Genomic DNA, 27218 nt, shown 5'->3' with positions numbered 1-27218 from the left:
ATATATATATATATAAAACACTGAAGTACTTCAGAGTATTGTTGGAAATAATTTACCCAGAATAATTAGTTTTTAGGCCACTTTCTGTCAGGTTTAGGTTTTAAAACACTTTCTGTCAAGAAAGCATATTCTGCTTTGAAAAAGAGAGCCTACCATTTCCTACACCAGGAGGAGGAATAATTTCACTCTGTATTTTCTAACCTGTAAATCACATTCCTAATTACATCAGGTACTCTGAATATCCAGAGGTATGAGAAGCACTTAATTGAACCAACTAGGTTTACTCTACAGTTTTAATTAAGCAACTCATTCACCCAAAACCCAAGAGAGAAGTTTCTGCTGCTCACAACAGGCTTTTTGAATCACTGGCCATGAAAACAGGTAACATTTGCTAACCCAACACTGGCAGCCAAGTAGGAACTTACTTAGTTTATCTTTATCTGAATCTTTCTTAACCCACCACAGGTGTTATAAATTTCAAAAGTACCTCAGAGTAAAAGTAGAAAGAGTTACAAGGATTCTTAAAAATGTTTTCCCATTGACATTCTGAACTACCATGTGCATAAAACACTACAACAGAAGGGCCATCAGCATGTGGTAGTTGATTCTAGAAGCCAAAAAACATGAAGACAAGAGATATGATCACGATTTTCTGGTATTAATTCCTTCAAGCAGAAGGAAACTAGTAGATCAGAGGTTGTGTTTATTCCCGTAAGATAAAGCCCCTAAATATAGAGATTCTTGACCTTTACACAACAGAGGAAAACGTAGCAAGCACAATCATTCTTCAGCAGCAGGTGGTTTAAATATCACTCTTCTGATCTCAAGTCTTTCATGAAGTTGATTCAGAGATTTGCCAAGCTTGAAACCAAGGGGAAAAATGGCATCTTTAAATTCCCTGATTTCTGACGATAAGAGCTTACATTTCCACCAACAAAATTAAATATGTGTAACATAAATCTATCTGTGGTGAGTAGCTGAACATGCCAGAAGAGTCTCTCACCTCAGCCTTGCGAATATTCTCTCTGGCTTCATCAATCTTCTGCTCCAGTTCTGCTCGCATTTGCTCGGACATCACTGGCCCGTGGCATTCCAGCTCTTCAAGGGTCTGTTGGAAACAAGGAAAACCACCACAGATGGAGTAAATGCCAGCAAGATGCATCCATCATAAATATTTATGACAAGTCAGGAAAATTCCTATTCAGTTAGGTGCCAGGGTTGACCACCACTGGTCCATCCCAGGAAAACACCATTTGAGAGCACAGGATTTCACATGGAAAGTCCACTTAGGGGAAGGCTTCAACATCTTCATGAAAACATGGTATTGTGGTATGAACCAACTCATCTATAGGTTGTTAATTACATATTTGAAATGGGTATGCTGCTCCACATTTGTCAAGAACACAGAATCCCAGAATGGTCTGGGTCGGAAAGACCTTCAAGCTTAACTCATTCCACCCCCTGCCATGGGCAGCCCCTAGACCAGGTGGCTCTAAGTCCCATCCAAGCTGGCCTGGAACACTGTCAGGGATGGGACAGCCACAGCTTCTCTGGGCAACCTGTGCCAGTGCCTCAACACCCTCACAGGGAAGAATTCCTTCCCAGTATCCCACCTAACCCTGCCCTCTGACAGTGGGAAGCCATTTCCTGTGTCCTGTCCCTCCAGGCCCTTGTCCCAAGTCCCTCTCCAGCTCTCTTGGAGCCCCTTTAGGCACTGGAAGGGGCTCTAAGGTCTCAGAGATGTCAGGGTATTTTGGATGTCATTTTTCTGCAGGTGATGTTGTGTTCAGGAGTCAGAGGTTAATTGTAGGAATGAAGCAAAACTCCATGGCTGGGTTTTGGGAGAAGAACAAGGAACTTTCATCCTTATTCTCACTCCTAAAATACACATTCCCTAAGTTCTTCTAAGTTGGGCCACATATGTAGAAATAAATTATCAATACACACATAATTTCATGTTTTCACATTAGATTTAAGTGAACATTACACATGGACTTTCCTAGTGTTGAAAAGACTTTTGATACCAAACAAATATGGGCAATATACAAATGTTAGAGTGAAGATAAGGGAACCCCTGAGACTTTAATTTGAGCAGGAGGATGCTGTGTGGAGCAGAGGCAGCTGTGTAAGCTATTTGCAGCAAAGCAGAAGCTCTAACTTCAGATTTCTATGGGAATAACAAAAGGCACTGACAACCCAAAAAACCTGAGGAGCTGTAAACTTCCAGTTTCACTGTATCATACCACAAAAGGCTGAGATGAACATGGCAGGGAGAGGAAACAGGACAAAAATAGTTCCTCAGTGCTTGCAGCAGCTCCTCTTCCATGCACGGGGGGCTGCATCAGATAAGTCTGTACATTGCTGTTCTCCTAACCTACCCTCTGACTGTGGATGATGTTTTTGTGCTCCCGGGCCACCCTGGTAGCCCATTTCCGAGCCTCCTTGTTGAGGCTGTGCTCTTCAGTCGTTCCAGTTTCCGATTCCAGTTGTCGACTCTGGAATAGAGAACAACAAGAGGATGAGTCATGACATAGACCTGGGGCTACATCTGTGGATATGATGATATCTACTTACAGGATATCTTCATGTTACATTTATCAGCCTGGGATCTTGTTTCATGTGAAACAAGATACGATAAACACGGCTCTCTTCCTTAGGAACTCTGGAATGGTACCAGGCTGGGGAGAGCCAACTACAAATGCAAAGTTCACACGAAGTCACAACTCAACTCCTTCAGGACCATCAGTGTGACACTGAACACAAACATAGTTCTACTGCAATGAAAGAGTCATGATGAATCAAATAGGTTCACCCATACACTATAGCAAAGAGACAAAGAATAACTAGCCAAGGAAGTCACCTAATTGCCAAAGTAAACATGCATTACAGGAAGCAAAGATGACAGAATCATAGAATGGTCTGGGTTGGAAGGGACTTTAAGGATCATCCCATTCTACCTCCCTGCCACGGATGCCTTCCACTAGCCCAGGTTGCTCCAAGACCCATCCAACCTGGCCTGGAACACTCCCAGGGATGGGGCAGCCACAGCTTCTCTGGGCAACCTGTGTCAGTGCCTCATCACCCTCACAGGGAACAATTCCTTCCTAATGATGAAAGGTTTACTGTGATCCAATGGGCCATTTAGGCTCATTGTTTGTAATTCATGATCAAATCACAAAGCCATCAAATATTTTACCACAGCACAGCAATTTCTATCCAAAAATATTTTTGTCTGCAGAACAGTAAGTGAAATTTCAAATCACATTTTAAAATATTGTTTCATCTTCTGCCTGCTATTATTGGATCAGTGACAAAAAAAATAACAAATAATAAAAATTCTCCCCCTCATGAAATTCTAACTAAAGCAAGATGAAGTAGTACTCTACAGTCTACAGATTGTACAGAACCTGTCTGAAACGCTGAAGACAGACTTCCCAGCATGTAACTACTGAGATCATTCCCAATCTATTTACAATTTCCATTAGGGCACTACTCAGTGAATTTATCATAGAATCACAGAACCATTTGGGTTGGAAAAGCCTTCTGGGACCATCGAGTCCAATCGTTCCCCCAGCACTGCCAAGGCCACCACTAATCCATGTCCCCAAGTGCCACATCCACAGGGCTGTTAAATCCCTCCAGGGATGGTGACTCCACCTCTGCCCTGGGCAGCTGTTCCAATGCTTTACAACCCTGTCAGGGAAGAAATTTCCCCTAATATCAAACCTAAACCTTCCCTGGCACAGCTTGAGGCTGTTTGCTCTTGTCCTGTCCCTTGTTCCTTGGGATCTGCTTGTCCTGTCCCTTGTTCCCTGGGATCTCATCCTGACCCTCACCTGACTGTGCCTCCTGTCAGGGAGTTGTAGAGAGAAATTCAGGCAACTCCTGGGCCACTTTCTAGCCTCTACTTTAAGAAGCTGTAACTCAGCCAAGAAGCTTTGGAGTGTTACAGCTTTTCCCTACTTTTTGCCTTCAGGCACACATCAACACAGATCAAAAGAGGGGTGGAGAGGAGGCAGCACCCCCGTGTTGCTCCTAGTGACCAAGAAAAACACCCCAGAGGCTTTCACAATCCATTATAAGATGTCAAAATATTTGATCTCAGGGCCAGAAACAAATACTTCCATGGAGTTCACTCACTGGAGCGGGACAGAACCACAAAGTCTGTGTTAGTGGTGTTTTCAAAGTAAAAGGAATTGTTAGACAAGGAACAGAGCAGCCCAGAAGAGGAGGAGGAGAGTTATGAGCATGTGCTCAGCTCTGGCATGAACATGTAGGAAGGTGAAACTGCAGGTGAACTCTTCGCCCAGGCTCTCAGTTTAAGTTGGTTTTTACTGAGATGGATTTATAGGCTCATGTTCTTTCATTACTCTCTGACCTCTTTAATTATCTCTGTTAAGCTATTTCACTAGGCAAAATTTAAAGATGACAAACATAGGCATTTATTTAGGCACATCCGACACCTGAGATAACATTTGACCTCAGTTTTTCCCCAGCACAGCTTCTTCCAAAGCTTCCACCTGAGTCTTAACAGATATAAACCTTAGCAAAATTGTTTGACATTGTCTCTCCCCTATGAAACATCTAGTAACAAAAAACATCTCATAATGAATCTTCAATGTTCCCAATGGTTTTGCTTCTACTCAGCAGTACATTTGCATTAAGAAAAAATCCAGAATTTTCAGCCACTTCATAACCTTCTGCAATATCAGAAAAATGAATGTAATGGCTACTCCTAAGGGCATACTAAAAGATAAGGGAATTCTATTGGATTAGAGTGGTCATATAAGTTATCCATAAAGCAGTATTGTGCCCAGGCAGATCTTGCCCTTGCTTAAAGGTCTAAAAACAAAACAACATAAAAATTGGGCAATAAAAATAACTGGGGTGAAACTGGAGCTGTGGTGTGTTTAGATACCAAAAACAGAGATAAAAGTATGATTTTGGGACAAAATTTAGTCTCTTGGGGAAGAAGCTGAAAACAGGGACTCCCTAAGCTGGACAAACCAGAGAGTGCACTGGAAATGCACAGTCTGGATTCTTGGCTGAGAAGATGGTGCATGGAGAATGGTTTCAAACCCATCAAGACCTGGAATGCTTCCTGAATCCATGGAGCTGATGTGGTTGGGAAGGACTTGACTTCACCTGACCTGTAAAAGAAGCTGCTGGCACTTAAGGAGGCTGTGAAGGAACTTGGAAGCAGAGGAGCAGTAGAAGCTGCCTAGCATGGAAAAGCATGTGCTCCAGGAGGTCCTTAAGGATGACCTGAGAAGTCAGTACCCTCAGGTAAAGACAGGCTAGAGGGGTAAATCAAGGAAGAAATGAAAACCCAACTGTCATTTAAATGGGTCAGAAGAAAGGAGATTAGCCAGACTGATCTGCTATAGACATCATAACTGTAGGGATGAAGGTCGGGGAGCTGAAGAGCCTCATCCTGACCTGATTTACTAAATGAAGCACTTGTCTAAGTGTTTTCAGGGCTGGAACGTGGTGGTGGCAAGATGTCCAAGGACTCAATTTAACCTCTTCTAAAAAAGAGGGAAACCAAACCCAGTCTCCATGGCCAAGGAATGAAGGAAGAGCCAAAAAGCCTGAGCTAAACATAGATGGCCATTCTGCTGTTCTCTCAGGGTTTGGGTTACACTGAAAGCAGTATTTAGTGCTAAAAATTCAATCAGTAAACCAACAAAAAGTACTAGATGGCTCCAACCAGCTAAAAAGCAGCAATGCTCTTTCTTAAATTAACAAATGCATTTAGTCTGCAGACACATGTCACTTCTCCATTTTGGTCTGAAATGTTGTTGCAGGTGCAGAAGTTGCCTCCCAACAGGGACAAACACAGCCTGTATTCTTATTTATGCAGCTATATCTGGATGCAGATGGCATATGTACTGTCTTATAAGCAAAAAATGCTTGGTTCTGGAGTCTCAAAGTTCCTTATTTTTGTAGCTGAAGCCTAAAAAGTTCACTGCAAAAAAGGCAAAAAGTAGGAAATATTTACTGCATGCAAAGCACCAACATACAACACGTCTGAAAATCAACCATTTGTTTTAAAGAGGTGAAAACAAGAGTTTTCCATGCCAATGCTGCAAACTAACACTTCTGTGAGGAGGAAGGAATATGCATGACATTTTTCACACAACTCATGGCTGAACACAGAAAATCATAAGTCAAGTTTTGGGGCCTGGTTCAGTCTAGAATTGTAGAACAAATTTAAACTTAATTTAACCAAGAGTGAGCCAGGACTCACTTGTATTTTTCAGTGTTTCAACCAGGACACCTCTCACTTTAAACATAAAGATTATTCATAAATGGTTTTATTTTCCACTCAGAAGAATAATAAAGGACTAACAAACACTATGATGAGGTTATACAACCTATTATGTTATAACGTATATGTTATGACAAACCCAAACCAACCTACTACTGCTGCTCTATATATCCACATTCTACTGTCAAATCTAATAAATATATTAATAAGAATAAATAATAATTTATTAATCTAATAAATGAAGCACTGAGAGAACTCACAGTGGTGAGTGCTGGGGGCTGCAGGAGGATAAGGAACATCCTATCGGGCAGGGAATAAAGGAAATAATTATATTTAAACTTATCCCAGGAAAGATAGTTCCAGGATATTTGACCAGAGAAAGGGGATCCTGAGACTTTTTCATGTTGCCTAGGCTGAAAAATAGTCCCACCACAATCGCATGTTTTTTACTAAAGTCAGTTTCTATAGCAAAATATTTCAACCCCAACAAATCCTAAAGCTAGTGCCTGACATCTGGCGTTAGTGAAACTCAGTCCTTATTATGAGCACCCATGGAAGGAGCAGTTGTACAGCCATATGTATGAAATAATTTATCCAGCTGGGTTTTTTTGGGTTGTTTATTTTTAATTCTGACTTAATAATTATATTTGGGGAACATTGACCAGTAGTTAGAAATCTCCTCTGGAACAGACTGATGCAGCAGCTGATGCCAAGCATGCCAGGACAGGGTTACTGCAAAGGTTACAGCTCTGGTTTATCCTATCTCTGTTTTTTGGGGGTTTTCTTGAAAGCCTAGAATCTTAAAAGCCATGAACGATAACAGTGTGCCCTCTGAATTAAAATAAAATCAATCAGGTAGTGAAAATTGAAATAAAATCAATTAGGTAGTGAGCCAATCTCAGCTCATTATACTGACAGAAAATCAGAAATGACTCTCACATTCAGCCTCAGGGAAGTCCCCAGTTACTCCAGAACTTTCCCCTTTCCTCAATATCAACCTCAAATATGAGTATTAGATCTCAGACCTTTTTTTAAGTGTGACTGGGGTGGGAGGAATTAAGTAAAATCAGTTTAAGACATGTTACGCAGGCACGAGATGGGTCAAGTCATACAGGGAAGGCAGAGCTTTCCCAGGCTCCCACTTGCACCCACTGATCATTTCTTTACCTGAATGGCTGTGTTTCTCCCCAGCAAGAATTCCCAATACTTTATAGACTGATAAAACTACATACAGAAAATGCATGCCCTTTCCTTAGGTACAGCTTTTGCAACTTAAATAAAATTGCTTCAGAGAAGCTGCTGAGAAATTTGAGATATTCTGTGTATGGCTATGAGGGAAATTCATCCTGATTCTCACCATCTACCCATAAAGCTGCCAAGTAATGAGGGGAAAAACTGCAAAAACTTTCCACTGATCTTACTGAGATGTTTTTCTGCAAAGTACAGTGAGAAAAACCTTATTTTCATGTCACTAAGCTGTCACGCAAGTCAGCTAGGCCACAGCTTTTCCTCATGTGCTCCAAGAAAACGCCACATCAGTAATGTCCAGGGGAAACAACAGACAAAAAACAGGAAAAAGGCCTCAAAAGTGGAGTGTCAGCCTTTTGGGGCTGTTCTCCTCCCACACCAGGGACACACTTCTTGTCAGCTCGTTTTCTCACATGATAACATGCAGATCAAGGAAAATGAAGCTTTTCCAAACAGGAAACAGAGAAAAGCTGGCTAATTTCCTTCCTCTTTTGCCCTGTTCTTGTGGCTAAGGCTTATCTGTGAGCACGTTTTCCACACACTGGATTTCTGTGGAATTAATAAATATCCTTTGTCTCACGGGAGGATATTGGATGATTAAACTGTCCCTATGTTGAGGATCACAAAAGTCTCTGTAGAAGGCCAAGCATGTGCTGACTGGGTTTTCCTGGGAGGCTAAAGGAATTCCAATTTTCTCTTTTCCACTTTGTTGTTCATAAATCCATTTGGGGAATTAATTTCTTGAAAGGATTGAAGCTGGTTAGGAACTGATTAAGAATTTCTTCCTGAATTCTTTAGGGGTAAATGGTTTGTTTCAAAGTTTGCTCCAGGCTTCCTTTTTTTTTTTTTCCGATAGAAATTTATGGCCATTGAAATTAACCAAGAGAATGGAAAATAGCTGTTTGCAGTGGGTTTCTCTTTGTGGCCACTCAGGAATGTATATTTCAGCCAGTGTTAGCGAGATGCTGGGGATCAAAAATCCTGAAAATTGATGGAAAACTGTTTTGCACTCTTTTGGGGGCTCTGATTGTGCATGTTAAGCTCCACTTGAAAGCAAACTGAGCTGTGAGTGCCATACCTGCCTCAAGGATTGCACAGCAATCCACTCCATATCACCCTTCATCAACAGCTCTTGTTTTAGCAAACAAAAGTTTGGGATGGACCATGTAAAACTAGGATTTACACCAACATTCAGAGCTCTCCATGCAGGTGAAATCCACATCCATAGTGTTTCTAACATTCTTCTTGCCTACAATACTCAAAATTTTATTCCACTACTACTTAAATGCCCCAAACTCTGACCCCAGTCACAGTGGATCAGGTGTTCAGTTTGAAGAGCACTCACAATTTCTTACTTGGAAAAGGTTAATATTAAACATTTGATGAGATGTATTAATCACTCTACTCTGTATTTCTCCCAGCCTTTGGTGTGAAAATTATCATGCATAACCCACAGAAACTCAAAGCCAACTGGTAAGCTCTGCAAATTATCGTCAAAGAGAATGTGGCAAAAGAATGCTTGAAAATTGTTCTACAATTAAATGTTGCTCCATCAATTAGAAAACATCCAAGTTCTGACCAATTGCCTGAGCAAAAAGCCTTAATTCTCTTGTTCTTATTGATTAAAAACGGGGCATATGTAACCTGTGATTGCCCAATTAGGATCCTGTCAGCTAAGCATAATTGTATGGATCATAAAGAAACCTAATTTCATTATTTTGAGAAAAACTGGTTACAGCCCAAGCAGCCAGAAGCTCAAAAAATGCCTTGCACTGAAGAAATGCAGGAATTCTACAGCCCAAGTGGGTTAAGCAAGCAAAGAAGTCACTGCATGTGAGGTACTGAGACAGCTTTAGACATGAACAACCCATTCATCGCCTTCTAAAGAGCTCCTGCAGTGAAGCTTCACCAGCAGCACACGTGTACCCTTGTCAGCCCACACAAGTGCCACGGCAAAGAATCATGTCATTTTTCATGTTGAAGAGCTTAATAGGAGTGAATTGCAGTTCTATCGGCCATGGGGATAGCCTTCTGGAAAAGGAACAAAATTAAATTAGTAATAGGAATGCATTTCATCAGTGCATCCTAACAGCATCCAGTTGTCAGACAAGCTTCTCCTCTCACTGTGGAGAAGGAACCAATTACAAACAGCACTATCTGGAGCTGTGAAATTTTAATTCATGCCCCCAAAAGATTAGAAATCAATTACAAATGCTGTGCAAGTGCAAAGGGAAGTGTGATGCTGCTCCCCACAAGTAACACCCTTAAACTGATTTTTTTCCTTCAAGTCTCATTATGAAAAAGGCTTTTTATTCCCCTTTTTCTATTTTTTTGTATTTATTATGCATTCTGTTGCCACATCATGTGTGTAAATTCAGCATCCCAAGCCACATGCACACAGATAAGGACACGAGGCTGATCACAATCCCACCAGGTACCTCTGCTATAGTCATTCTCATAGCACTGACAGGTGAGGGCTCAATCTCCACCAGCTGAACTGCGTTAAAACTCTGGATGCAGAGATTGCACAGGGATGAAAACACACAGCAGCAACGGTTAGAAAGGCAGGGCAAAGACACTTAGATTCTGCTCACTGTATGAAGAACAACCTAAAACTTGGTGGAAATAACTGACTCTCTACAAAGGAATTGGAAGAAAAATCAGAATCACAGTTTGTTACAAGGGAAATACAAAGGAAATTGTGTTAGAGATGTCAATGTGACTGGGACAATCACTCTGAAGGTTTTAGAATTGAAACACCTGAACTGCAGATCAAGACATTGTTGTCCAAGTCAGTTTCCTACTGAATTCATGTCATAAAAAGCTGCACAAGGTTATATTTTTGAAGGATCCAAACATTAGTAAGGTAGATGGGACATCAACAATCCACTTTAATCAAGGTGCTGTTTGGAAATGTATTTACATGCTCTAATACAGTCAGTTTTAATGTCATTAATGACTGCTTTGGAAGTAACACATACATATTTGAGTATTGTTTTGGAATGCAATGTTTTAGCAGTGTTCTTTCCAAGTCAATAACTCCCTAAATGTATCTCCTTGAGTAATTTAGGTGTGTAGGGACACTATTTGTCACAGCATCACACTGGTTGTAACTCAGTGCTAGTGAATATTATAAGAAGCTCACCAGAGTGTTAAAAAGGTAACAGTGTAGTAAGAATTAGGCTGAAAGCAGAGAAACACAAGACACAGTGTGAAAGCCAAAACAGATTCTGCTCTGCTGTGGATGACATTGAGCCTGTCTGATGCTTTTGTCACCATCACACACCCACTGTCAGCAGAGCTGCTGCAATCAGGCCACCACTTTTCCTTTCTTTTCCAAAAATACAGCACAAGGTTAAAGCAGACAGGGATACCACTGTTCTCTTCCCCATTTATAACAGCATCCTTAAAAATAGAGCAGGAGCAAATAACTGCAGGAATTCAGTTCTTACAGTGTCACTGTCGCTTGGTTGGAACTGGAAAGGCTGTGGTTTGTGAAACACAGAGTTCTCCTGCAGAAACAGCTGTAGATTGTAATCCCTCACCACCTGAAGAAATAAAAACAAGCCTTTTAGATCCCTTATTTTGCAAACTGAAAGATATCTGTGGAATAAAACCACTTTCAAATTGAGATTAAACCTTGAATGCAACAAGAGGAGATTCAGGGTCTGACTGCTGGCAGTGCACCCACAGCTGTTCAGAGGGGACTGGCAGGACACACACTGCATGGCAAGGCCCTAAAATATACCTCCCATTAGCCTACTCAATGGGGGAAAAACACAACTATTGAGTAGACTCTCAGTGGTGTCACTACCATCAATATTTTTGTCTCCTCTTGTGCATAATTTCTTGTGCACAGTTCATTCTTAAGCTGAAATGTCTTATTTTGCATAAATTATTACTTGCAGAAGCTGAAAAGACTATTTGGAATAATACATGCAAAATCAGTTACAACCTTCATCCCTCTTTATTAAATTGCTTTCAGAGAAAACTCTCAAAGCTTGCATTTTGCTAAAGCAAAACTCCTTCAGCTCCTAAATTTGTTTAATGATACATTTCAGACAGCACCACACATATCCCCAAACAAATCTCTTATGTCACAATTTACACAGATTTACAAAGAAATACTCAGTGATTGCAATGTGTAAAAACAGTATCACTGGTTGAAGAACTCCTACAGAGTTATTTCCTGCTTTAACTGATGAAAATGCAGCATGAAATGATAACAATCCATTACCAAACTGAGGGTTTAAATGTGCAAAATATATACTAAAGATGGTATTTATCCAGAAATAGCAGCATTGTGCATGACCAAGAGTTCTGTGCTGGGTGGACAATAGGAAATACAACTTGTTCTCTAATGCAGCAAAATGCTGATGCTTATGTTGCTGAAATAGTGAACTGTAAAAAATTAATCTTCAGTTAAAGAAAGTAAATAGTCCTCCAGGGTCACTAATACACTCATCCAAACCAGAAAAGTACATAATTACTGCTCCAATTTAAGCAGTTGAACATAAACACATTCAAATGGAGAGAAAATAGGGATCTGCATCACCAATTCCCAGAAATAGACATTCAGAAAATACTGAAGAAGGAAACATCTGCAGCTTCAGATGATGCTCAGCACTGATCTGACACTGAAATAATTTAATTTCAACAGCTATTACATTAAATAGTCCTTTAGAGCTGTGTGAACACTGACCACAGCATACAACTCGGTGCCATGCCAATTGTATGTAACTGTTTTAACTTCAATTAGAAACCCCCCTCCAAAATTATAATTACTGAGGATGTGAAAACCTACACAGATATTTAAGTGCTCCAAGTTTTCACCACAGACCTCTGACTCCCAAGCAACTCAGTTCTCCAAAGGAGAAAACCCATCGTACAACAGCATTCCTAAATGATTTTCCCCTCAAAGCCACAATATAAGGTTATAAATGAGAACAACTGTTATTAGGAGACTTGGGAGGATGTGCAAGTCCAGCAAATTAAATTGTGCATTTTGCACAATATATTTGACTATTGATAAAAGGAAAATAAAAAGAGTCCTAAGAAATCCTTGGGATTAAACAGCAAGTTTTACAAATAGATTTCCTGTTATTCAAAAATTGAATCAATGTTCTCACACAGGTTCTTTTTGAAGTCAATGTTAATTGACATGTTAAAACAGAGCTGAAATCAAACACTAAATATATTCCATATGCAGAAGAAGGCACAGTCAGAGATATGCATAGAGGAAATTATTTGCCAGCAACCTCACAGAAATGTTATTCAAAACAGCATTGAGGATTTCAGAAAATGTTCCAAAGAAAATCAGGTTTTTTTTCCAAAATAGAAGTGCAAGAAGTAAAAGTCTTGAATAAAACTTTTCAAGTGAAAAGGAAGTCAAATTGCATTTTCATAGAATCACAGACTGGTTAGGGTTGGGAGGGACTTTGAAGTCCATCCATTTCCACCCCCTGCCATGGGCAGGAACACCTTCCACTAGTCCAGGTTGCTCCAAGCCCCATCCAATCTGGCCTGGAACACTGCCAGGGATGGGGCAGCCACAGTGTCTATGGGCAACCTGAGCCAGTGCCTCAGCACCCTCACAGGGAAGAAATTCTCCCTAATATCTTACTTCCCCTCTTTCAGCTTAATATTTCCATTTCAGTGTCAGAGGGGAACATTTCTGGGATCATGGACATTTCCTTCCTCTGATGCCACAGGAATGACACGAGTCACCCTAACCTAGCAGTAACAGAACTTCCAAAGCTCCAAGGAACAATGCAATAACAAAACCCATGAGAAGCCTGGGCTTTTATCCAGAAAACCTATTTGTGAGCTGTTTCCCTCAATCTGCATTACATGAGGTGACTGCAAGTCCCCTAAGCAGCTGAAGAGAGCACAGCCATCCAGAGCAGCCACCCCTGGCTCCCTCACATCCAAGCAGGAACTTCTGGGAAGCAACTTGTCTCTTTCTAAAGCAAATACAATTTAATTCCATCCTGTAAACAGAACTATAGCTCAGATGAAACAGCAAAAGTATTTCTCCTAGTGGCCTAGAATGGGTCATTGGCAAGCTTGTGATCTTGTACTGGGAGCTAACAAAGAACAGGTGAAGCATTCAAAACCCCAATAAATATTTAAAACCTTTGCTTTGATGACAGGCTGGGGGTTATTGTAAATCACTAACAAATTTATTCCATGTTTAACACTCAAGCTGCTGTTGAAACACACGTGTGGGTTATGGTGGGGAGTTTCTACTCCGGATTCACCTCTCATTTTTAAGCTATTACTGCAACATGGACCTGTGCTGGAAAGAAAGGATAAACAAAGCCTGTGGAAAAATGCACCAATGAATGTATTCAGAGCAAGACACATCTTTTCAGCAGTAATATAATAGAAATTTTTCTTCTCTGCATTCTTGAAGCACAAGGAGAGAAGCAAATTGGTGCTGACGAGCTATAAACCAGTTGTAAAACCCTGTTGAGACCTGCCAGCTGTATTTATGCTTTGGTTCATTCTCCAGGCACTGTACTCAATTAGCAAAGCAAAAACACAACTGTCTTCCTCTAGCATACAGTGTGACATTGTTAGTGTGTAAAATAAGCCAGACCTGCAGGCTCCTGGCCACTAACACAAGCTCTCACAAGCTCAGCGCACACGAAAACATCCGAGGAAGGGATTCCTGCGCAAAGGAGCTGTTTGGATATGACACTTTGGTTGGATGAAAGTCCCAGCCAGGCAGCACTCCAAGTATTTTGAACACAAAGGATGTGATACAGCATTGAGAAAATAATTATGAATACACAGACATTATACAGAAGACTGTCTAGTTAAAAGAGTCCAACCCAGCATTTTGGGGGAAGGTATTTGAAGCCGACCTGAATGATACACCCCAAGGTCAATTATTGAAAGTCCTTTTACAACAGGAGATAAAATGGTATTTTGATTATCTTTACAGCTGCTGCCAAGTAAACTCAAAGCCAAGCATGAAGCTGTTTTTCATTCCCTCAGTTTATACCTACGAAGATGTGAGTTCACTAGCTTGCAGGTGAGTAAGGAATGTGTTAAATTTGCTTTTGTTCCACAGTCCCTATATAAATGAGCTGATTCTGTGGAGGGAGTAAGGTAAGTGTATAAAAGAACACTATGACTGCAGCAAAGCAGTTTGTTTGAGCTAAATGGCAATTATTATTATTATTTTTTCAGCTCAGCAGATAAATTATTTAAGTATCAAAACTACCCTGGAACCGATCACTGAGTCTGGCTGCTTCACAAGGAAACAAATCACATCTGTGACAAGCCTCTAATCTCTTTGCTGTATTTGCCACTCTTAATTCAAGAGAGAAAACAGTGTAGTATTTTGGTTTGCAAGCTGACATTCGGATATTAAAGAAATTATCCAAACAGTTTCAACAGGGTTTTACTGTGATGGGTGACTAATGTGGCTCCAGTCACACAGTGCAGAACTCTCAGCTGCAGTTTCTCTTCCCAGACATGCAGAGTGAGCCGAACTGAACATCTCTGGACCTTATACTGTGTAAATGCACTCAGGAGAAGGCAATCTGGGTGGCAAGAGGAAAAATTCTCCCTAGGAAAACTGTCTGCTGTCTTTTAACTTAATACCACTCGGGAGTAACCAAAAATAACATGCTTTCAGTTCTGTCATGATTTTGGAAGCAAATCTTAAGTTTGGGAACTTACACATGCTGTAAGGGTTCAGTTACAAAGGATCATTCAGTTCAAACTTACCCTGCTGGAGGTCTCCAGTAAAAACTGGAATGTCTTTTGTACAGCTTGGCACGTCTCTAGTTCAGTATGCCATTAAATAATCCTTGAGGTGATCATATACATTTCCATCAAGAGCCTGTAGGAGGGAAAGGATTGAAGAAAATTAAGCAAAGCAGGAAGTACTTCTGCATAAGATTTATATTCAGACATGTAAGATGCTCAGACCATTTTTTAATACACGCACACCTGTATTTATCAGCTCAGTGACAGGTGGACATCGTTTCTGGCAAGAGGAATGACAGTGCTTGACTCCATTAGATGGCAGCACATAGCACTGCAACAAAATCATCTTCTATTAAATGATTTCCATCCAGTTGGGTAATGTGGCCATAGCAGAGCAGTGAAGGCAGGTTTGGAGAAGGGAATATGCTCAGGGAGATGTCATTTAGATTATGAAAGAGAACTAGTAACTGCAAGGCCATGGGGCATCCAGCCACAGTATTCCTCAAGTCGAAGGACAGTTTCAAGACACACAGCATCTGTATGTGTCCTGCACACAGCTGTTTGCTTATTAAAAAAGCCACTTCACATAAGCACAGCATATCTTTTATGCAGAGAAACAGGTAAAAAGATGTATACCAAACTTAGCAGTTATGAGAGGATGACACTAAAGTTCAGACTCCAAAGCTCTGTTGTAACCAGAGCTATAAAATCACCTCACACGGTGCAGGTTAGACACAGGTTTAATACAAGTCCTGTGTTAGGCATGTAAAACTTTGCAAGTGATTGACAATGTCACTTAAATATCCAACTCTGGAAATATTTAAATACAGACTATATAGATTTTAAAATGGATCAAATGTCACAGACATTCATTTAAATAGTGTATTCATGGAAATAGTGTACGCTCCATTTCAACAGACATTTCTATAGAAAATTGCATTTGATTATTTATATCATTTTGATAATTCAGAGGGGAAAAGAGGGTGAAGTTGTGCAGGGCTTAAGAAACAGTTTCTGCTCCAGTAAAATCAAGCCCAGCATTTAAGAAGGGGTGAACAGACATATATAAATCAGACACAAATCCTGGCAGTGTTCCAGGTCAGGCTGGAATGGGCTTAGAGCAACCTGGGCTAGTGGAAGGTGTCCCTGCTAATAGCAGGGGCTGGGACTGGATGAGCTCTACAGTCCCTTCCAACCCAAACCATTCCATGATTCTATGAAATCATTCAGAACTTAGAAAGAACAGAAGAGCTTTTCCTTCTGCAAAGAAGTTTCCCTCACGGTCAGGACACAGGTACAGCCACCACCAGATGAAATTAAAACTCAACACTCAGGATGCTCAGTGAAGGATGCTTTGAGGAAACAGCCAAATTGTGCAACTGGAATTCTCATGTCCAAACTCTGACATCCAAAATCCACTTTATACTACACTGTTTTCCTCATCTTCCACCTACCAAGTGTAAAGGATTTCCTAGCAGAGGCCAATTGTTTCCTTCAACCTTAGACATTAAACCTGCCTCAGACTTCTAAGTGCAAAAACCCACGGTCATGAGGAACTCGACAGACTTTGCCAAACCAGTGGCAAACTGGGAATTTCTTTCAAGCCCCCACAATGTAGCTGGTTCACTCAGCCATGGCATCAGCTACCCCAATCAAAGGCTCTGCTTGAGGGATTGGTGGCCAGGGCACCTCCTGGAAGTCTTCAGCCATGGGAAGGAAGACACATTACTGGGAAGAGCTATGGGATAACTGCTCCAGGCTCTTATAAGTGATGTCAGCTCCACCAAACACTCCATTAAATAGAATTAAAATAAATTCTTACTAAAATAATTATGTAATATGAGCTTACAGCTGGGATGTTCAACTGATAAAAATGTCAGGAAATTCCCAACAGCAAATCCGTAGCAAACCAACAGCAATAAACACACAGGTGCACAGATTCAGCTCCTGTCTGTGTTGGTGTGGGCACAGATTTACTGGAATTCACTCTGCACTGCACATTTAGTCCAGGAGGCACAGTCCCAGGTTAGCACAAGGATTTTAACACTCCATGGGCTTTTATCTCTGAAAGGCTGAGCCCTCAGTGTCACAGTTCCCATCCCATTTCAAGGACATTCATTTCCACATCAGATACAGGCGGTTCCACCAGCAGCTCTGCCTTGTGCATAGAGAATACAAAGCATGGATAAAATTGCCGAGGCTGATGATGGCAAGTCTGAAACTCTCCCCAAATGGAACTGCAGTACCTGTTCCTCAAGGTTTTCAGCTCAAACACTGGGGCTAGAGCACAGCTTTGCTAATAAATGTAAATAAATAATTGAAACTTGGCAAAGCAGTGTTTGCAAAGCAGCTGTGATTTTGTCATCCCAGTATGCTATAAATGAGTATTTCAGAGCTCTCCCCTAACCTTCAATCAAACCCTTATTTTCTTTTTCATGTTAAACCCCACAAGAGAGGTTCATGTCATTTAACTTAAGTCTTAAGTGCAGAGATCTAAGCCAGACTTTGTCACTCCTGGTGTTTTTCAGAGTCAATGGAGAGAAGTTGGGACTTGTTTGGTGTGATTGATCCCACTCCAAGATAGATGGCTAAAATAGGTCAGCTGAAAGGCAACATGCCAAGTGCCTATTCCTCTTCACTGACCGTAAATAGTGCCCTGACAATTAGCTTAGATAGGCACGTTGATCAGATAGAGCTGGGGGAGATGAAGCTCATCTCCACACATCTTCACACATGGTTATTCCCTGCAACTATCATCTACTAACCATTAGGAATTAATTCATCTACAGATGCATTGTATAGTTCTAGGAGTATAAAAAGATAGAGAAATATTAACTTCATTATTTCCCCACTCCTCTTGCAATGACCACAGCTCTGCTGAGGTGCCAGAAACCCCCCTAGGGAGATCTAGAGATAGAAAAGAAAGATGTATAAGGAAGAACATCAAAGAAAAGTGTGGCAAAACATTTGGGAGCACAGAAATCTGTCAGCATGTGAGAACTGCATTACAGCCTCCCTTCTTTCATTAATTAAAAGTGGTTTCAATATGATGAAGTTCTTAAATACAGATGAGAGCTGCCAGAATTGAAGTTATTCAAGTCAGTGCAGTATTTGGCCACCAAGCAGGCCCAGGGCCAGGCATGAAGCTCCAACACAGGCTAAAAGCCTCTTGGAAATGTGACATCCCAATGCTTCCACAATTAGAGTTGGTTACAACTTGCATTCAATGATAATGGATTTATCCATACTATAAAATGCTAATGATTATATCAAGCTGGAGATGTAAATATTAAAACAAAAGATTTGACTTGCTGAGCTATATGATATAAATTAACATTCATGTGGGAGTTTATCATCTGAATCTCATTTCCTTACAAATACTCTGACCCGAAGCACTGAACATCACCATCGAGGTTTGAAAGAAAAAGCCTTTTCAACGTTTCTGATCACACAACTTAAAGTGGAAATTGGGAAAAAAAATAAATTCCAAAAATCCAACACTCATTATTCCTCTACAATGGCTTTTGTTCTCTTTCTGAATCTCCAGAGAGCAGTAAATCACTTACTGTATTACAATGCCACTGAAAACCTGTCTTTTTGTCAACTTCAAAAAGAAATCAAGGGTTTTTAAAAAAAAAAAATGAATCAGGCATCAGAACCAAGATAATATGAAGTGAAATAGCACAGAATTAAAATTTCCAAGGATAGAAAAAAGTCACTGTTTTTTAAGAAATAATTTCTTTACAGTGGAAATGTCATAGTAAAGGTGCAAAACTATTTCCCCCCCTGAGTCCAAGCTTGAGGAGACAATGAGGGCTGAGAAGAACTGAAGCTGTTAACAAAGGCAATGGATACACAACCAAAGTAAAGTGTATTTTATCCTACACATTAATTCAGATCAATAAAATGATATAAGGAGGGGATGGGACAAGAACATTGGTCTGATTTCAACATCTAAGTTTCTCCTAGGACCAAAATTTCAGTCCCCGTTCACATCACCATTTTCAGGTTTCTCTTTTTATTTCAAGAGATTTTGTTACACATTTTGGGAAGTTGGATGTGTTTGCTTTAATAATTCTAAATTTTATCAAAATTCCCTCAAAAGCAAAGAAGTAAATGAAGCTATTTTTGCTATCCTTAGTACATTTAGTTGCCTTTGCGATGTTATTCTTCAGCTAAGATGATAACACATGATGTAGGGCAAACCCTGAGTTGAATGGTTCATGTTCATTCACATAGCATACCTCGAGGTCTCTTCACTAAAACATCTACAGGTCTCAGCCACACTCTGTTTCAAAATTGCCATTTCATTTTCATGGAGAAGACAGAGAACAAGCCAAACTACTGTGCATTTTTTATTTTAAAAGCAAATAGAAAGCAAAAATGGAAACTATTTGCCTCACACATAACACAGACCAGAGTTGTGTGAAGCCATCAAGTCTTCCCTTTTATATTTCTGGAATACTCCTTGTATTCCATTCACATTTGTCTTGCACAGAAACTGCTAAAAGCTGTGCTGAAGCTCTGTGTGATATTTTTACAGTTTACACTCAGGTGTTCAAATGAAACCTCTCATTTAACCATCAGGCACCAAACCCTGGACCTTACGGTGCTAAGTTAAATTAAAGCCACACTTGTGTGTTTCACCAACTAATTCACACTAGTCCCAACTCAATCATCACCGCCTAGAAAGAATTTGGTATTTTCAAACACGGGCATTTATATTTTTAGGTATTTTTTAATACCTTAACCCCACACTTGCAATAACCATTGTGGATCAAACTGGGGTTGGAACTAGATGATCTTTAAGGTCTCTTCCAACCCAAACCATTCTGTGGTTCTATGAAATTACCTTTTTATACAAAGACATCCATCCTTTCATGAGCTGATGCAATTCAACAGTCTACATGGGCTGATTTTGCCTATGCTGAGTATTAAAAACCTTGACCAATGCTCCTGAAGCTTTGTTGGAAACAATAGAGCTGATGTGGAAGGCAAAGAATTTCCTTACATGGGTGGAGGGAACAGAACAAAATTAGAGCTGACCCTACCCTGTCTGGGCTGGTCTGAAAATGAAAAGATAAGGAAAAGAACTGAATCGAACAAAAATCATTGTGTTTTTGGAGTGATAACTGTTCTATGAAGGCAATGTGATTGCATCATGTAATGTGACTTATCTTCCTGATTAGGAATTAAAACCCCCCAAATCAAAAGATAGATTGGTATCATAGATTCCACCCTCTCTCCCTATTTTATATAGCCTATTAAAAATGAAAATGAAATTTTTATACCACCCAATTCTCATTTGCATAAGAAACACTGTTTTATTTATCCCTGTTTGGATTTGAAAACCACCTATAACCCATAAAGAACAAGAACGCTAGTTTCATCCTGTATTTTCCAAAATGCTACTCAAAGTTTTTTCTTACTTAACATTAATTTCTCCCCAGAAAGGGTGCTTAGACACTGGAATATGCTGCCCAGGGAAGTGGCCAAGTCACTATCCCTGGGGGTGTTTAAGGAGAGACTGGACATGGCACTCAGTCCCCTGGTCTAGTTGACATGGTGGTGCTAGGCCATAGGCTGGACTCGATGATCTCACAGGTCTTTTCCAACCTTAATAATTAACAAAACAACAATATGAATTACAAACCAAGAACAAGTGAAGCTTTTTGCGTGTTTGTGTTTAAAACTTGTGCCTGTAACCCATTAAATAAACATCTCATGGATGATACAGTCTGGTAATTATCAGCTGAATGATTTTGGGAAATGAGATGCCAACAAGTGTTTTAATTTTTATATACAAATACCTCGGAAAAGAGAAAACTAATCCAGAAAGTAAAGGTTGGGGTAGGAACAATAATAGCTAAATTGTTAGCAGGAATTCTTACTCTGAAGGCATCAGCTTCCATCCTTGTGGGGCTGTGAGAGGTGAGGAACAGAAGTCTGTGCATATTTTAGCCCCAGCAGAGCAACAGATCTCCTTTTATTTGACACTGAATATTTGAAAAACTCATCTAAAACTCAGAAGTAATAAAGTCAACAACTGGAATCAGCTGGATTTGCTGAACTCAGCAGTATTCAGTTCAGTGATATGTAACAGCATTTCCCAAGGACATGAGGAGAGAAAGGAAGGAAGGTCAGGAAAACCCATCCTTTGGCTAACAGCTACATTCCACAGTGATTTTCCTTTGAAAATGCTGATTCCTGGTAGTAATTCATTCTAGGCATCAATTTCTCCTCATATAGAAGCAAAGCTTCTTATTTTTCCTTTTAAACTCTTCCCATCACTGCACTATTTGTCACCACTGAAATCCCCTTGTTCTCTATCAGACACCCCAACATAAAAGTAAATCAGGTTGGTATTTGTCAACAAAACACGACATCTATATCTAAATTACCAACAAACCCAAGATCAAAGCCCAGCAGTGTCCCTGAGCAATCTGCCTGCAGCAATGTGGATCTGCTGACAGCAAACCCCATGGAGCTGCTGCAATCCTGGAGGAACAACTGTGTGGTGTCTGCATCCATCACGGATTTGAAGGATGAAGTCGGACTTCAAACTGACAGGAAGCCACTGCCTAGCCTGCCCTTTGCAGGCTCACTCCTTGAGAGAATTCCTAGTTTTCTGTCAAACCATATCACATAATAATTAAGGTTGGAAAAGACCTCTGAAATTATTGAGTCCAACCTATGACCTAACACCACCATGCCAACTAGTCCATGGCATGAAGTGTCACGTGCAGTCACTTCTTAAACACCTCCAGGGATGGTGGCTCCACCACCTCCCTGGGAAACCCCTTCCAATGCTTCACAACCCTTTCTGGGAAGAAATTATTCCTAATGTCTAACCTGAACCTCCCCTGGTGCAGCATAAGACTATGTCCTCTTGTCCTGTCCCTTGTTCCCTGGGAGCAGATCCTGACCCCCACCTGGCTGAGCCTCCTGGCAGGGAGTTGAAGACAGCGATACAGCCACCCCTGAACCTCCTTTTCTCCAGGATGAGCCCCCACAGCTCGCTCAGCTGCTCCTCAGAGGACTTATGTTCCAGATCCTTCCTGAGCTCTGTTCCCTTCTCTGGACACGCTCCGGCACCTCAATGTCCTTCTTCAAGTGAAGGGCCCAGAATGTGCAAGCAGACAAAGCTGCTGAGAAAAGCTGATGCCAAAATCCAACCCGCTTCTCTGGTTCAAAAAGTGCTGGATTTCCTCAGGCTGGAAGGAGAAAGAACCTTCCAAATTTTAATTCTATAAAATCAGTATTTCAAGACACCAGGAGTATAGCCACACAGTTTGAATCCAGTGTAAAACAGTGCTAAGATAAGGCCCTAAAATTATCTGTATCCCAGGATAATCTTACACATCCAAAGCGGGTTGTATTGATAAGTCTGCTTTAGTGAGGTCCAGATCCAACTCATTCTTGAAGTGTCACTAGTTAGTTCTGTCTGTGAACATCTGAATTCTAGTGACACTCCTTTTAAGGCTCTCCCACATGAAGCACTGCATCCAGGTCTGCAGTCCTGAGCACAGGAAGGACATGGATCTGTCACAGCAGGTCCAGAGGAGGCCACAAAGACACCAACAGGTCTGAATGAAGAAGGTTTTGTCCCAGTAACTCAAACAGTCCCTACAGAAAGATCTTCTTTCACCTTCTCAGGCTTCTGCATGTCCGCAGAAAATAATGTAAAGGAATTTTTATAACTTGCTGTCAGGCTAATTTGCTGCTCCTGTTTCTTTGTGTTTTCTTTTCCTTAAATCAACATCCTGTATGATCACGTGTTGCTCAGAAGTACATTCTCCCTAGCCAGCTGTCAACAAGGAAAGCACAAGATATTCCAGGGATACATCCATGATGCTCAAGAGCAGAGATAGGATAAAAAAAACTGGGAATGAGTGGAAATAAATACAGCAGATCAAAAGGTAGGAAGAGAACATGAGTGAAATGAATGATGAAACAGGCTGTAAGACATTAAAATGTCTCTTTAAATCAAAGATTGCTGAAGCTGTGAGTTTCCTCCTCTTCTCCCTCAACCTGGAGGGTTGCCTCACCATGGCAAACAGGGGAACAATGAACACTGGAAGACCACAAGAGCCTCAATCTCCTTTCAGCTGGGTGCTCATAAACACACTCTGCACTTTCCCTTACCCCAGAGCTTTTTGTTTTCCAGTGTCAGTAGTTTTGGGCTTGTTTGCAGTTCTTTGTTTGGTCTCATTAGTCACTTGATGATTGTTCTGCACATCATTTTGTTCCTTTACAATCTGGTCAGGGTCATTGTTTTTAATGACAAAACCTTTGTTGGTGGTGCACTGAAGTCTCCTCTGAGCACAGAAAAACATGGAAGGGCCACCAACAGATGCCCTGTCACCCTCCCCCACACCAGACACAATGTCCCTTGAAAACAAGCATAAGCAAAAATAACTATAATATTAAGTACTCTTTCTAGATTTTCTTCCACACATCTCAGGGTAGAGTCCTGAAGTTGTCTCATTTAAGGATGAGAGTCTGGTAGACGAACACAGGCATGGAAGGAAATCTCCCTCATAATTCTTTTCCCCACAAGATGGACAGCTGTGAGAGTTACAAGGTTCAAGAATAACTGCACTGAAATCAGTGGGAATACCCTGTTGCATGGAAAATCAGACCTTCAGATTCTACCACATAAGGCTTTTACCCTGAAAGATGGAAACAAAGTCTAGAAATATCTAGAAATACACCTGCTTCTCCCAAAAGTTTTTAAGTATCATCTCTGAAGAATTCTTGGAGCTATTTTTCTTCTTCTTTCAGAGCAGTGGAATAAATCCCTAACGGGCTTTTCTTTTGACATGACTAATTTTCAACCTAGTGCACTGGTGGAATCATCATTTTGTACTTCCTAATTCTTGGAAAAAAATGTGTTCTGGCTCAAATCCAACACTTGGAAGACAACTTTGTGGCAGTCTGTCACCATCATGTCTTTTCATGTGGAGAGCATAGAGTACTCGCACTGTTCCTGCCAATAATCATTGGCTTCCTTCACATGGAAAAAATGTTTATTTAAATCACTCAGCATTTTCACACCAATTTCTGCTCTTCGAGGATTATTATGCTGACCATATCATCACCATCATCATCAAAACACCTGCAGAACAGCAGTAGAGTATGTGGTATGTCTAAAACTGCAGCTGGATTTGGTGTTTTTTCTTCTCCTTACCCAACAGTGAATTGTTTTGCTGCTCAGTTTAATACTTAGATATTTGGAAGGTAGGTTAAGGTTCTTTGCTCAACAGGCTGAAGCCATTTAGGGTTAGGGTTAGGGATGATTCTTAGCTCCTACAAGACCAAATCTCACACAGAGACACATCTCCAAGGAGGTTCTGGATGTTCTTTCTTGCTGCAGACTTCCCTCATGTCAAAAGTGTGGATTTACCAGCAAGACTCCATGTAAGTTTTCATACAAGTGAACCATCCTTGACTCAGACACATTAGTTCTTCTGGATAAATCTCTTCTCTGCACTACAACAGTACAGACTAAGGAAGAGAATCCTTAAATTGACGTCAATGTGCAAGTGAAAATGAGTTTCAGACCAAATCCTAACATTTTTTACTAAGTATTTCCTTAAAAATATTATCTTAAAAAAATTAAGACATAAGGATTTCCTTAGAAATATTCCATTGGCAGATAAAATACATTAAAAAGAGTAAGAAATAAATTTATAATCAGATACTGATCACGCACATTCCCTATGAGCTTTCCTCTCCTGTTTTGCACCCTTCCAGTTTTTAACCCTTTATCTTCCTGCCTTTGGGTTTTATTTAGTCAATACAATCTCTGTACTAACATTTTAACAGCAGGCAATTTTTTGTTCATTTGTTGTTTTGCTTTTCCTTTACTTCTTCAAATCAATCTCTTGAACCAAACCTTTTCTGCTCCAACACAAGTTGCTGTTCTGATGGGCTCTTTGGTTTTATCACTTCTATTTCTGTACATAGGTTTAAAGTTACCTGTAGTCAGTGAAAAGGCTTTTCAAAAGCTGCTCCCAGAGAAAGTTTCAGTGATGGAAATATTACAATATTAAAAATTTCAATATATTCCTGAGTGTTTCAGATTCTTATCGTGCCAGAGAGACATCACCTGCAGTCTCATGTGGTCCTACATTGGCTTAGCCACAACAGGAACGCTCTTGTCAGGATATTCAGAATATTCAGGCATCTTCCAACTCTAATTAAAATGTGGGTTTTAAACTTTAGGCTAACACATGAACTAATTAAACAGGGTGAAAAGGGCAGAGGGTATCTCACATAGGGAAGTCCATGTTCAACAGGCACTCAAGGATTACTACATACCCTTTGCCAGTGGCACTAAAATATAAGGACCAAACACAGTGAAACTATTTTTAGGAATTTTCTGCAATCTATAAAAATGAGCAGCAAGTTCTTAAAATGAAAAATGGCTCAGAGTCACAGCTGTGATTACTGCAATGATTATAGAATCACAGAACAATGAAAGAAATGATCTCCAATAACGAAGGACAAAACATCCTGGGGGTAATGCCAAAGGTAGAGCAGCTGCTTCGCAAACACCACTTGGGAACTCCACATGCCAATTACTACTTTTAGTAGTCTATTCTCATTTATTCTCAGGGGACTCATACTAACAATTTCTGCAAACACTCCTCATAAGCACTAGTGGGTAAAGACAGAGATAATTTGAGTCTGAAGTCCATAATTAAAAATATTGCAAAAGGTTTTTTCCTTTCAAACAGATTCCCCCCCAAGCCTGGAACAGAATTCCCATTCCGAGCACTATTCCTGAGCAAGGCTTGATGCGGTCAGCTGAGAGCATTTTACAAGCTTCTACTACCTGATAGGAGACAGTGAGGGGCAACAAAAATCCACAGAAAAATGAATAAAAATGGGATCTAGTGGTGTTACATCTTGTAATTAAATCACTTCTCGAGCGTGCCCTGATTGGAAACACCTAAATATATTTTACCCTCTTAACAACGTAACTGCATTAAAGTTAAACTTCTTTCCAGACTTATTTCAACCATATGGGATTTTTTAAAAACTACTGAACTGCACAGTAACAGTGCTCAGACATCCTAATGACACTGTGTGGGCAGAGCGGAGCAAGTGATGTTGAAATCACACAGGAGGAGATGTCCCAAAAATCTGGGATTTCCTTGGTTGTCTTTAATGCTCAGTCTTTGCTATTAAATTGAGTCTTTCACCAAAGTTAATTAGATGAAGGCTCTAATAGCCCCTTTAATTTGGGGATGGGATTTGAAATGGGACTTCTAGACTCAACTGGAGAGCAGGATCTGTGCTCAAGATGAACACTGACACATAGAATTCAGAGTCTTGTCCCTAAAATCACATATGCACATCATAAAAATACACTATAATAATCCAACTGCATTAATTATCCATTGAGAAGAGCAAAGCCTGACAGAAGTGGATCAGCTGATTAAAAGCTGATCAGTTATGTGGATACACACATAGGCACAAACATTTGTGAAGGTTTTACTTAGACAAAAGATGCTTCTCAGGTTTGCCATCTTATTTTTATCCATCTTTTTATTAGGCCTCCATATCCTTTGTAATTTATCTTTTATTAAACTGAATTCTCATCTATTAAATCATTATATCTAAAGTGTAATATAAACACTGTACAATTCGATTAACAGGAGCAGTTTAAAATCAGTATTTCTGATATTTTTTAGCTTGAACCTGATTTCTACCTATCTCCACACACCTGGTTTAATACTTCAGTCAAAAGAAGCTTCTCCAAATAAATTTCAGTACCCAAATACCAGAATATTGTCAGGATTCTTTCAAATATTTTGTTTTCAGTTTCATTTTTGATCATTTTAATCTACCATCACTTTTACATGAGATTAAAAGCCTTGACCCTCGGCATTGAAACTTTTCTGAAGTTTTAAAAATCCATGAAGATGTTTAAGAGAACATCATCAAAGGATGCCCTGGACAATGCTGA

The 27218-nt window shown here is 40.2% G+C and overlaps 1 protein-coding gene across 1 annotated transcript in view; it reads right to left on the bottom strand.

Moving 5' to 3' along the window:
* Positions 1–27218, bottom strand: part of LOC103799485 (FCH and double SH3 domains protein 2-like) — a 69211-nt gene that overhangs the window by 24814 nt on the left and 17179 nt on the right. Inside the window, 6 exon segments of the mRNA XM_009071808.1 lie at positions 1004–1108; positions 2379–2495; positions 9958–10029; positions 10972–11067; positions 15260–15326; positions 15328–15374. Of these exon segments, the coding sequence (XP_009070056.1) occupies positions 1004–1108; positions 2379–2495; positions 9958–10029; positions 10972–11067; positions 15260–15326; positions 15328–15374 (504 nt within the window).

Source organism: Acanthisitta chloris, unplaced genomic scaffold, assembly GCF_000695815.1.
Source record: "Acanthisitta chloris isolate BGI_N310 unplaced genomic scaffold, ASM69581v1 scaffold9973, whole genome shotgun sequence".
In the NCBI taxonomy this organism is placed as follows: Eukaryota; Metazoa; Chordata; class Aves; order Passeriformes; family Acanthisittidae; genus Acanthisitta; species Acanthisitta chloris.
This window is presented reverse-complemented; position numbering and strand designations above follow the sequence as displayed.